At 40.9% G+C, this 13,436-nt stretch overlaps 1 protein-coding gene across 5 annotated transcripts in view; it reads right to left on the bottom strand.

The window, feature by feature from the left end:
* Positions 1-13,436, bottom strand: part of TBL1X (transducin beta like 1 X-linked) — a 199,859-nt gene that overhangs the window by 31,548 nt on the left and 154,875 nt on the right. For all 5 annotated transcript variants that reach the window (XM_027785671.2, XM_005229452.4, XM_013298777.3 and 2 more), the window contains 2 exons: positions 6,737-6,882; positions 3,754-4,003 (listed from right to left, as the gene is read on the bottom strand). In XM_027785671.2, coding sequence (XP_027641472.2) covers positions 3,754-4,003; positions 6,737-6,882 — 396 coding nt within the window. The remainder of the gene's footprint in view (positions 1-3,753; positions 4,004-6,736; positions 6,883-13,436) is intronic.

Genomic DNA, 13,436 nt, shown 5'->3' with positions numbered 1-13,436 from the left:
GGTGAGAAACTTAAGTCTGCAGGTCATATAGTGACAGACTCTGCCCAGATGTTAACACAGTCTGCAGGTCATATAGTGACAGACTCTGCCCAGATGTTAACACAAGCCATTTTCTAAAGGCTAGAGGATCTTTGGTTAACTCTACACTGTATTAATCTAATCTTTTCCCTAAAACATATTAAAAATCCCAATTCACTGGAAATTAAGTCATATTCCACCAAACAATTATGATTAAGTTTTTTTTTTTTTAATATAATTCTCACACATCAGTGAGTAATATTAATTCTCTATTTCCTCCAAATTAAAGAAGGTGTATTTTTAAGACCCTACCAGTGCTAACCCTGTGTCTTCTCAGGAAATGTGTTTTTTAACTTAAATTTTTGACAGGCCTTTCACTGAAGTTGTTCTTTATGGCTGTAGTTATAACAAAGGGACTGGGCTCAGACTTTTCTCCAGAGCTTTGTTTTTCTTAAACCCAAGCCAATCCTTGCAAATATAATGAAACAAATGACACTAAAAATATTTGAGTTGGAAAACAGTCCAAAGTTTGGCTCCGTTTCTATGTGCCGATTGTTTTTTTCTACTAATTTTGAAAGTGACTCAAAGCTGAAAACGTTACTCAGGAAGCAGGAGAAGGCAGTGATTTCATTTAGTTAGTATTTGAATCTGCACCTCAAACTGTTGTTATTGCTTATTTTTTTCCTGTCTCTTTCTTAAATCACATCACCCTATCATATTATATTGATAACACCACATACAAAAATGTATCATGTTATATAAGATGTATTAGCGCTTTTTTGGGGAAGAGTTACAGTGTCAGGGAGAATGCCATCTCAGAATAAATGCAAACTAGGTAACTTCCCAAAGACATCTCTTTCACCCACTCCCCCCATCCCACCTTTTTATGACAGGCTGATATATGGGTGACTTCTAGGTTACGACTAAGGACTAGCACACTATCCAAACCCATCCCAGTACATGGCAGTTCTGTGGAACCCAACAACAGTGGAAATGAAGGTTTGGGAAGTTTCTCGCACCTTTCGTATCAGCAGGCTTGTCTACCCAGTAGGTTTCCCAGCTTTCACTTCACCTATCTTACATCATCTCCCAAATTTTTGTCCAATCTATCCTAAACCTTTCGTCCTTATTTAAGTAATTTTACATCCTGTCCTAAACTTCTGTCCAATCCTACCCTAAACCTTTTGTCCTAAGCCAAGCTCTTGCCAGATGTTCCACCTTAGTCTATCGTAGACTAAACAGACACTCTGAACGCAGTGATAAGGGAAAAGGTAAGGCTGGATATACAGTTTACCCTACATAAGCAATAAAAAGGAAGGGTATAAATAACCCTTTTGTTATTTCATTAACGCAACTATATTTTTCTAACATACCACAAGAGAGGAAAATAACAATTGCAAGAGTGTTAATCAGACCCATGAAGTAAACTGCCAGCTACATTTGTTAGTCTTTATTTTTAGTGGTTTCTGATAATTATGGAGGCAGATCTCTTGGAGTTTATTTTATCAGGTCTGTTCAAGGGTGAGAACGCCAGTTCTGCAGTTCTGTGTGCATCTCTCATGTATAATCCTCATCTGCAGTTGTGCTACACCACCTTGCTATCCTCTGATGCCTCAGACAGAAAGGCTATAGTCCTCCCAAGGCAAGGGAGGCACATGGATCACAGTCGGCTGTCCCTAGATTTCCCAGCATCTTCTCTCCAAAACCTCCTTCTCCTTAAACTGCTGAGCTCATCTCTTCACCCAGGATGACCAACTGGGACAGCAGCTGCCAACAATACATGCCAGCCGGCCAGCTACTCCTTGAGGATTTTCTGTTTTCCTAACGCCACTGCTCAGTTAACTTGTCTGCCTGGTGGGCTTCTTAGCTACAGGAATGCTTTGAAATTTCCTGTCTGGTACAATATCTCATTGGCTGACACATATCCTACCCCTGTGAAATTTTATCCTACAGGACTTCTCCTCCTCAACACTCCAAGAAAGATCTGCAACTGTTCATGAAAATCCTTCTATTAAAAATCACTGTGAGAATTATTATTTTTTTTAATAATAACATGGCAGAATCTCAGAAATCAAGGCGTAGAGTGTGGTCATACATCTGAACTGATTTGCAAGGCTTTCTTTTCATTAACACAATAGTATGTGTGTTTCTTCAGATCAGAAGAAAATAAGTCTGAGCAGTTCTGTATTAGTGATAAACTCATAATCAGTTTTCTACCTTTTTTGGTCCTGAGACAGGGATACATTCCCCCCAAATGTTCACAAGTCAAGGAAGGTGTCAACAAACAAAATGTCAGCTTTTGATACACTTAAAAGTGCTTTCATTTCTGTTTGCACCCCTTCATATATGAAGTAAGTTCAATTTTTTTTTTAAAAAGGGTCATTTGGAAGTAAAACATAAGCAATCCAGAGTCCAAAACCAGATGAATATTTTCAGAATTTTCAGAACTTTTTTACAATTGCTTTCTCAAATAAAAAAATGTGATTTAAATCACTGCAGTTTTATTGGGGGAAACTATCCCGCCCAACTGGAATTCTCTGAAGAAAAACCTGTTTAGAAAGCATTTTTCTCACTGACCCACAGAGGACTTTATTCAGATCTAAGTGAAGATGGAGACTGATAAAGGTGTCTACACTTCAGAACAAATAGAATCTGTTATGTGACTACAGTCCTGACCTGTTACTTGTCTAAGCCACAGAGCTGCAGAGCTGCTGGGACTTCCTACAAAGCCCGCCATGCACATTCTTCCAGAATTTCCTCAGAAGGCAATCAGGCATTAAGGTCTCATTTCAGAAGTTAGCTAGTGCCCTCATACGGCTGCACACAGAAACCAGAACCATCAATCATATCTGCCCCACAATGTTAGCACAGTTGTCAAGATCTAGTTACACAAGCAGGTATGTCCACTCTTTCTTTTATGTGTCTGACTTTAGGTGTCTAAGTTACGAGCACAGTCTCCCGCTGTCACCAAGAAACAAAGGTGAATTCAGAGCTCGTGAGAACTGACAGTTCCCACAGGCTAAAGAAATCTCAGGAAGGCAGGTCCTTCAGTTAGGTATCTGCAGTGGACTGTATGACTAAGCATGTGCTATTAAATACACAGGTGAGGAACACTTTCCTCTGTGCCTTCAAGACTGGTTGGCTGCATCCAAGCTGTCTGCTGGGAACGGTCCTTGGCACATGCAACTCCCTGTCCCGTGCTTGGCAATGCTGTTTAAGAATGGATAGCTGGCATAGGGCAAACTGGGCCAAACACCATGCCAAGGCTACGGATGATCATAGTATAGTTAGTGCTCAGAGCTATACTCTGGCCATGCTTCATTTACAGAGACTGGGCTTGTAGGTCCCAACCCATCTCCCTCCTAGCCTGGCCAAAATGACCAACTGTGGCTATAGCTTGTCCCAACTTTTATCAAGTATCTAAAAGCACCTTTAAGACTGATAATATTAATGAAGTCTGGGCAGCCTGCTCCAAGGAAAGAACACTTCTTGATACTGTCTTCAACCTGCAATTCTGAAGATATCTGAAAGTTTTTGGACTCTGCAAGGACACCAGTAAAACACAGCACTGTGATGTGAAATGTGATTTTTACTCAACGGCCTTTCTAGAAATTCCCTGCCCTCCTGAAATGATTCCTCTGAGTTCTACCACCTTGAAGACACCAACTAAGTATAAGAATATTACTGAAATTTGAATCGCCCAACAGTGGCAAGCAGCTGCATGGATTAGCTTACTTATTGCATGTGCCCCATTCTCCTCTCCATTCACAGTGGCTTCTCCGTTCTTTGGTGTGTTCTGCTGGGAAACAGCAGTCGTCGTTGCTCCCGCTGTCGCTGCCGTTGCTGCTGCTGCTGCTGCTGCACTGGCTTGTTGCTGAGCTAGTTTCTCTCTGAATGCTTGCTGCCGGGTCTGAACAACATCAGGCATCACTGCGTCTATCAGAGACAGTGATTCTATTGGCCTGCCATCAAATACTGTACCATCCTGTAGGGAAAACAAGCAGAAGTGAAACTGCAAGTTTAGGATCTTCACCATCGAGGTCAGAAAAGAGGTAATGATAAAGAATGATAGGTTGTATGAAGATACTTTGACTTAACCAAGTGTCACATTACTATGGACCATCTCTCTCTCAGATCCACGATGGTGGTATTCATGTTCCACTTAGAAATCTGTTGGTCGAGTAAGCAACTTATTGGATTTTTTATGGAAAATTCAGGCATACAAACTCTTTACAGATGCAAAAAAATTATGCTGTGGAAAAGAAAAGTCTGAAAGATGACAGAAGTTTCTCTTTGCTTTGTATTTGGAAAAAAAGAGTCATGGCTAAAGCCACAACAAAGGCAAATAGACTTTGGCTGATTTGTTTGTCTTCCTGCATTTGCAGGAACATAGGAATGGAAGCAGCTGATGAATAATGAACCTCAGCCAAATCAACATGTATTCACAAATTCAGTGGTTTCTCACATGGCGTTCATCAGCCCAGCACCACCTGTTGTAGCTGATTGTACAGGACTACTTTACTATTATTTTTCCTGTATTCCGGTAGTTTTATTCATAATAGTTATGGCTTTCATTTTGATTTCTGTAAATTAGGCTTCAGGTTTAACAATCAATTGAGTTTAACCTTTCAGGGCTGTTTTTAAAGACTTAATACAGACTCGGGTCAACAACTGCTTTATCTACTTAGCTTTGCTTCACTTTCACTTTCCCATTATCTTAAAGATAGGAAAAAGGTTTTAGTAGCCTCCATAAAGTGTCATTTTAGTAATCTTCTGCAAACTCCCTTTAATTCTCTGAAATAATGAAGACCCAGCAGTGAAAGATTTGTGTTTGTGGAACACAGATAAGATTAGGATACGGATGCATGAAGTAGCTGGGGAACAATATAATTTTCAATAGATAACAATAACTAAAGAAGAAAAATAGCCATTTGGCTGACTAGTATGCTTCCGTTGGAGTAGTCATTGAATTACCCCTCAATTACAATGTTAAGACAACACATACTTGTTTCCTCATGGGGAAGAAAAAGGAGGAGAGAGTCAACAGAGAAGAAAAATATAAGCTCCTTTTCTCCTCAACATTTTTTATGCAAGTGTCTCTATCGACATTTATTTGAATCCTGGCTCAAATTATCGCTACACAATGAAAAAAAATGTTTGCCAATGGATTTTGGCATCTTACATTTTTAACTGTAAAACTGCTCACTGGACTATTTCCATGAATGCCCTTTAACAGATCACAAACAATACTTAAATTTTATACATGTTAGTTTAAAGACCCACCGATTACTCGCTTCTCTTAAGTAATACACATACAGAAGTTAACACATAGAGAAGCACATATGTAGCCCTTACTGGCATTCAGACGTAGCAAGAATGGCCTTTGCTTTGCTGTAATGTACTTAACAGTATGTATTTGAACTGCATCAAACCATGACGAGAGCAACGTTAGTCTTAATGGTGACCACATGCGTATTTTTAGATTATTGTCTTGACTGAGGCCAATTCTGAAGCTGGATGCACAGGAACAGACCCCTACAGCTGTCATATGACCTGAACTGATAGGTGCAGCTCACAGCTGAAAGTTCCTAACTGTGTAGCTCCAATTTCAGGCACAGGGCAAAATGTTGTGGCAGCAAACTGGGGCAGATTCCTAACATCGGTTTGTTATTACAACTGCATTAAAGTGCAGCTTGGCATGAATATCAAATGTCATTGCTCCAATTAAAAAATAACGTATACACAACTCTTAAACTTGGTATTGAGTCATAAAAAGAAAACTACACAGAGCGTTAGTGAAAAAACCAAATGAGTTTGCAAACAACACAACCTTTTCTCTATTTTATATTCCTTTGTTCTCACCCATGCTGTATACATGCTACATTCAGCTATAGCGAAAAAAGCAATAGATTTTAATGTATTAATATTCATTACAGATCTCTATCAATTACGAATATCTATGGTAAATATTTTCTAATGCAGTACTCGATTATCTGTCATGCTTCACTCCCTCTCTCGAAGCATCATGCCTTTAAGGCTGGCAGGGCAAAAATGCTGGCTTTTCCCACATCCCCTCTTTCTTTCCCCTGGCAGCTGAAAGGAGAACAGACACTTTGTGGCTGCTTGTACAATCCCCACAAACCAGTGCCCCATCCAGGGTCAGAATTTACACACAACTGCTTTGCCATGTACATGAGAGGATGACGCCTGGTCTTACATGACCTGAGCCAAAGTTACTGAAATCGGAAAGAATCTCTGCAGTGTCCTCTGGGGATTTCTGATAAGGCTTCTCATGGCTTGCAAGCTGCACTGTCTGCTAGGCAGGTGACGGGGAGTGAAGTTTTAACCTACACTGCAGCCTTTTCCTGCCAAATTCTGCTGTGACCTTGAAAATGCAAAACTGTAAACAGATGCATTTTCTTGTTTGCTGCAAGAATCCGTGCACCCTGGATTTGCTGACTGGGGTAGTGGAAACACCATGAATATCCATTTAAGCAGCACAAGGAAGGCCTCAATGCCATAGCCAAACATTGGAATACATGTCTATCTCAGCTTTTCAGCTCTCTGCTGGGGATGGGGCAAAGTATGAGGAACAACATTAAACCAGATCAAGAGAAACAAGAGCGGTGGCTTTTGTTTCTGGGCTACTGGGACATGTCACTTTGCAAGGCCCGGCAGGCCAGTCAGCAGTGCAAGGGGTGCCAGTGGTGGGACTTACTTCGTTGATGCTGATCTCAGCCTCCACATACTGGAGCCCCTTCTGGAGGATGGAGATGAGTGCGGCAGGTGGCACTAGTGTTCCGTTGATGTTGGACTGGCTGATGTGGCTCTCAATACCGAAGGTGAAGGCCGAGTGGGAGAAACCTGAGAGCAGGAAAAGGAAGCCATGACATGAAATCTAAACGCACCAGCCAGATACACCTTCACGGTCTAAAAATAATCCTGCTCCGAGATCTGAGAGATGCTGCCGCGCAAGCAGAAGGACACAGGCTGGCTGCATGGAGCCAGGGAGGTTAACCAGAGCCATCCTGACCACCCTGCCACCACCACCGCCGCCCATCCCCCTCCCCTGCATGCTGCATGTATAGGGGAAGCCGTAGAGAAATGGAAATGCACGCAGAGAAAAATAACCAGAGAACAGCACTGCCTGAAAACAAAACCAAACACATAAAAAAAAAGGAATTGCCAGAAGATCAAGTCGAGCTAAAAAAAGTGCCTCAAATCTTCATTTCCTTTGCTGCATTTCAGTGTTGGCGTTTGCTGAAGCTAAATACGTAAATCCCTATCAGCGCACAGGTTGTATAAAATACAACAGCATAGATGCTGCTGGGGAGCCATTCCCATATACCAGGGAAGATTATTTCAAATCCTCTGCTCATTTATTGCTGAGTACCATACGACATGCAGAGCATCGCACAACGTGAAACAACAGAAAGGCCACTCCTGTAAACATATTTTCTGAAAGTGAACAGTAATAGCAGAAGTAATTAATTGGGATCTGCCAAGCAGCAGACAACAAGCCAGTGCGGTGGCCTGCCCTTTAACTAGAAATCTTTCTCTTCCCTGCTTCTTTTTTTGTCACTGTCTGAGAAATAAAGGGTAATGAAGGTGACGGCACTGAAAATTAAAAAATGCAGTGGACAGATTTTTAAGAGCAGTGACTTAAATGGTGGCTGAAGCTGCTCAAAACTGTTGCTGGGTATGAAGGCGAGCGCTGCAGAGTGACTGTACATAGGGGCAGATGCGGGAGGGGGAAGGGGGAACAGGATGTAGATATAACTGTAGGAACCCATTTATCACCACACTGTCTCCAGAGCATTAATCTAACATTAAAAGCCTTGGGGAAACCACCCATGCACTGTCTCAAACAGGAAGAGCCCTCGCAGCCTCCACCGACTAGACAAGAAAGGAAAAAAAAAAAAAAAAAAAAAGAAAAAGAAAAAGAAACCAGCCCTCAAAATGAAAATACTTCCGTTAAATATAGCTGTGCCTCTTCCCCTTGTCAACAGTAGTTTCATTTATAGTTTTGTCCGTTAAGGGATTTCCCCCATATCACTGCAATGTCCAATTGTGTGTGGGCTGGAGGACAGGATTCTGGGCTCGCTCCACAGTAATGCTTTCTCTCTCTCACTCAAATTGTTTTCAAGATCCTTTTTGCAGTTAGCTCTATTATGATTATACATAGATAGCAAAAACAAGCTGAGAAACAGAATGCCTCCCACATTTGAAACCAAGGTATGTATTTCTCTGTGATTCTCTCCCTCTACACATTTTATTTTGCCACTGTTTTTCTCCTCTTCCTGGTAACAGCCTCTATCCTCTCCCTTCCTGACCCTAACTTCCCTCCCTGGCACTCCCCCCCGTTTTGGGGGATGCTTTGGGCACTTTTTAGGAAGTGGCAGGTCCATCTATGAGCAGAACTATGTAGGATTATAAGGTTTAAAAACAAAGCATAGGAAAAAACACCTGAAAAACTGCAGCAGCATTTATCTAATCCCTGGTCCAATTCTTATCCTGTATTGCTCTTTATGTCCTGGTCTAGTTTATGAGCTGCTGGACCTCCTGCTGCATTCAAAATAGACGCTAAGATCTGCAAGGCAGTGTTTTTCCCTTGTTATTAGTTTTGTAGGACATCTAAGCACATTACTGGGCACCACAATGAGGAAGCAATCAAGCACTGCGCATACACAGCCTGTCTGAGAGATCTAGGGCTTGATCACTGAACACTGAAGCCGCCTCTATGTATATATAAACACATGGCATGCAACGAACCAGAATTAAGAGAATCTGATCCCACCTAATTTATGTTTATGTGTATTTAAATTAATCAACAACAGTAATGGTACCTTCCTGAAAAAGAATGGGCTTTAAAATGCATAATGGATAAATCAGCAATCAGTTTAAGAATGCAGAAGAACAGGAAAATTAAGCTCTTGTCCAGAAGCACTGAAGATAACTACTGAAAAAGCCAGCAGGTAGTTTGTGAGTCAGCAGCTCAGAAAACTGTAACTTGGTCTCGGATTCAATCAAAAGGTGGATGGCATGAAAATGGCAACCAACAAACATTGATAGAAAATGTAAAAAAGCAGAAAATCATTACTGTGGACCTACAGTAGGATTAATTTTAACTATGACTTTGTACCTCTCGCTGTTGCATTTGGTATCTTGCAAACTTTTTGGTTGGCTGCTGGCACATATCAAGCCCCATCTTTGCCAGAAGACATGACTGTGGCACACAGCTAACCTCTTTATCCAGTACTGAGCTGCCACATCCCCAAAAGAGGAACACATTTCACTGCACGTGAGAGAAGAATTTCCCAGCACAAAACCCAGTTGTGTTATTGCAATTAATCTTGCTACTTTACTGTTTCTCTGGATGCTAAGAAAGTATTACCAAAGCACCTGTTATATGGGGAAACAAAACTCCTGGCTACACTGTCGGTGAAGAGCAATCTCTCTCACCCGTTTCCATCAGTTGTGACAAACTTTACTAAAACTGCTTAAGTGGGTGCTGCTGTACACTGTGTTCCTCACCCTCTTTGAAAAATCCTCCCATACAATTGCAATTAAAAGAAAACCAAACACAACAGAAACAAGTCAACCAGCCCACTGACCGATGGCTAATTACCTCCTGGTTTCTTGTACTATTGTAGCATACACATAAAGCTCAGATGAAAGTAGACTGGTTTTAAAAGTAACACACAGTTAACAGTTAACAAACCCCTGAATGAAGCCGTACCCACGTCAGGCTTCTGATAACACTGCAGAATCACTTGAGCTTTGCTTTTACAGTTACTAGATGTCATCAGTTCTCTTTGGGGCTCTGCATCTGAGTACGCTGAATTATACAGCACTGTTGCAGCTCTATAGTTCAGTCTTACAAAAAAGTGACTTCTATTAAACAAAGGCAAGGTTTTTTAAATGTTAGCTTGTGTTACAAATGTTAACCTGGCTCTCTTTCTAAGTCCATGAAAGCACACTGGGGAAGGCAAAGCCAAGAGGCGAGCCCCTGCCCCTGCGCTCCCAGTGACTTTGTGCAGGCTGTCAAGGCAGTTGGGGAGCAAGAGCAGAGACAGAAGGTGCTCTGCAAGTGGGAATCTGAAGAAAGGATGCAGTAGGGATGACATGGAATTACAATAGAACCAAACTGAAAATGCTCTAGTAGCAGTGAAATGAATGAAAGTTGCAAATCTGTGTCTGTATTTCTCATAAATTGTAATTTCAGTGAATGAAATAATCACTATAAAACAGTAATTACTATTAGAATAGCACCAATAACTGAAATCTTAATGTAGTAAACCCTTCCAGGACACACGCAATGAGATTATGAGTTTTAAGGTTAAAGACATGAACACAAAGGGCCAAAGCAGGAAAAGCATGGCCACACACTGAACCAGTTTCATACCAGTAAAGCAGTCACTTGTGCTGCTACACGACCAGAGCCCTAAACAGTGTTTTTCAGCAGACTTGAGAGAAAGGCTTCCAGGTTTTTTCTACCTCAAAGAAGATGGGAAAATATAAACCATCAAATTATGTATAATCTGTAAATACGTTATTGTAGATGAAAATATATCCAAATGAACAGTGCCGATTTTGGTATCATCACCTTATAGGGGTGGTGACCTATCAACAACTATGGAGTAGTTGGTCTTGAAAGACTTTACAGAGCATAAAAGCACAGAGGAAATAACGAATGCAATGACACCCCATTCCCAGTCCCCAAGCCTAGAAATTATTATGTAAGTGTTTTTGACTTGAAAACGGAGTGAAATTCCTCACTGACAGATTCCCGCACTTTTCTGTACTGACAGTGGTAACAGGTCCTGGTTCTGTGCTGTATCTTTTCCCACCGAGGTGTCTGTATATACTCTCAGTGGTACATACACAACCATTCGCAAATTCTTGCCCTAGGCAGTGCCAAAAAATGCATATGTAGGACTGTGTTTTGCAAAATTTCAGAGTGATTTTGCTGTAACTGCAAAAATGGAGATGATAGAGATTTTTTTTTCCCCTTGGCTGCTCCTTTTTCAGTTAAAAATGGCCTCCCCCTAAAACAAGATTTGCCATCGATCATAAAATTACTAGGTTTCATTTAATGAACATAATGCTGCTCTTTGTGTGCTTGTCTGATCTGCAGGCTACGTAGTTTTAATTGTTTGTAATGTCACTGGCTCACAGCAGAAATGCCTGTCAAACGCAGGCATAGGGAAGGGGACTGGGCAGCCATGCACCCTGGGGAATGCCTTGTCTTCTCCAGAATGTGTCTCACCTCTTCTGGGAGTGGAGGGCTCTTCCTTTCAGGCACTCAACTAGGGTGCTGCTGAGTATTCCCAGTGCTAGCTCATCTGGCAATCACAGATCCAGCTGATGTTCAGTAAGTGCTCCTTTCATTTTCTGATCCCTTTAGCACTATAAAAAGCAGTCTTGTTTAAATTGAAATCTTAAATTGTCACAGCTACAGCACCTACTGCTGGGTTTGTAGAGGCGAGGGGAATGACAAAGAGGGGTCTGTGGAAGCAACGACCTCTGAAATGTTTCAGTTTTGCTGGTTACTCAGGTGTTACCTCAGGGATGCCCTGATTAGCAAGAGTTAAGCGATCTGTTGAATACTGCAGCAGCTTTCTGTTTATGAACTGACTTTGTTTTCTCTATAAATCTAACAAGTATACTGTTCAAATATTTTTTTAAAAAAAACAGATGTGTCCAAGTTATTTACAAATTACTCATTTTAATTGCTCATAATATTCTTCACTGAAACATTTGTTACTGTAGAATGAAACAGAGAATAAAGAATTATGAACATCAAATTGCCTTTCACACACATCCCCAGCATCTTTATGATGAACAGCCTCTATCCCAACACTGAGTGAAATAACAACCCATTCCTTCAAATCTTTTTATAACTAATGCCCAGTGTGGCCCTCCGTCCTGCAAAACAGTAAGATTTCATATGGAGGTCTGTGTCATTTCCTTGAACAACTTTTCCTATTTCTTTAACTCACGCAGTTCAGATTGAGGTTTTCAAATTCAGGGATCTTAGGTTCAATTTTCAGCAATCACTAAATTAGTGATGTTATTATCGCAACAGAAAGTGAAGGAAAAATAAAAAAAAAATATGAGGGGGCATAAACTATCTGACAACCCCTTCTTTTTCTGTAACAATTTAATCACCTCCATGTGGAAAAAATCAACACCTCTTCACCGACTTCTCTGACATTGTGTTGTCTTTCTTTTTGGCAATTCCCAATACCAGCTCTTACGATTCTCATCTTCTAAAGTAACACACTGTTCTCTCTGAGGCAAGTACAGGATAAAAAAATGAGCAAGGTTTTAGAAATGATTAAAGCTTCTGGCTCAGTAAAACAAACCTGCAACCATTATAATGGGATCCACGGACGATCTCAAGTTTTCTGGCTGTACAAGTGCCTCTTTGACCGATGTAAAATTCACGCAAGAATGGAAGGCACATAAGAGCTACAGCTGTACAGGCCGCAGGGAAACAAAAACTGGTTGTGCGGGGATAAAGGAAAGTAATCTTTATGACCATAAATGGATTCATGGGCAAAAATCCTGTGGGATTTAGACACATCAAGTAGAAACATCACGCGCAGGAGGAAAAGATGTCCCCACACAGTCCCATCAGTTGTTTTACCATGTTACCAAATCCAAGTAACTCCAAAGCTGCCCACACAACTGCTTGCCAAAGAAACCAGATGCAGCCGGCAGAAATACATCTTCCCAAGTTCGATGTCTGGGCCTTGGGAGTGCCATCTAAGTGGGAAGGCAAGAAAGGAAGAGTGGTGCAATGTGGTGTTCTGAAGTAAGTTAGAGCCCCATCACTACAGTTCAAAAAAATTCCTTTGAAGAAGAGTGAAATATGACCACTAACAAAATAATTTCCTCCAAATACTAACGGTATACAAACAGCACAAGTTAACACTAAATTAAGTCTAGATTCACCAGTGTAAGAAGCAAGGGACATATATCATAAGGGCATATCTGAATGTAGTTTCTGGCTGCAAAACCAGAAGCAAACAGTTTAATGTAGAGCAACTGTATTTTCTTAATCCTGGGATTAACATACACTAATCTAGTTCCTAAGGTAAATGACATAATTTCTTGCCCATTGCCCAGGAGACTGCAATGATGTTCTTCATTGTACTTGACTGCAGCTGCCATTTTAGAGTCTACTATTTACCCTTCTGTACAATGCACTGAGAGGTAAGAATGTAACATGGATCCTGATCCTTGTTTCTCCTTAAATTTCTGTCTAAATGTCATTAGGTATCCATAAAGATATGACCTCACATATGCGGAGGCTTCACAAAAAGGACACCAGTTTCTTCAAAATACATTTGGTTGCAGTTAATAATGTCTGGTGCCTTCAGCCACCGATAAGATTCTACAAATAGTTAAAA

This window comes from Falco peregrinus, chromosome 4 (genome assembly GCF_023634155.1).
Source record: "Falco peregrinus isolate bFalPer1 chromosome 4, bFalPer1.pri, whole genome shotgun sequence".
NCBI lineage: Eukaryota > Metazoa > Chordata > Aves > Falconiformes > Falconidae > Falco > Falco peregrinus.
This window is presented reverse-complemented; position numbering and strand designations above follow the sequence as displayed.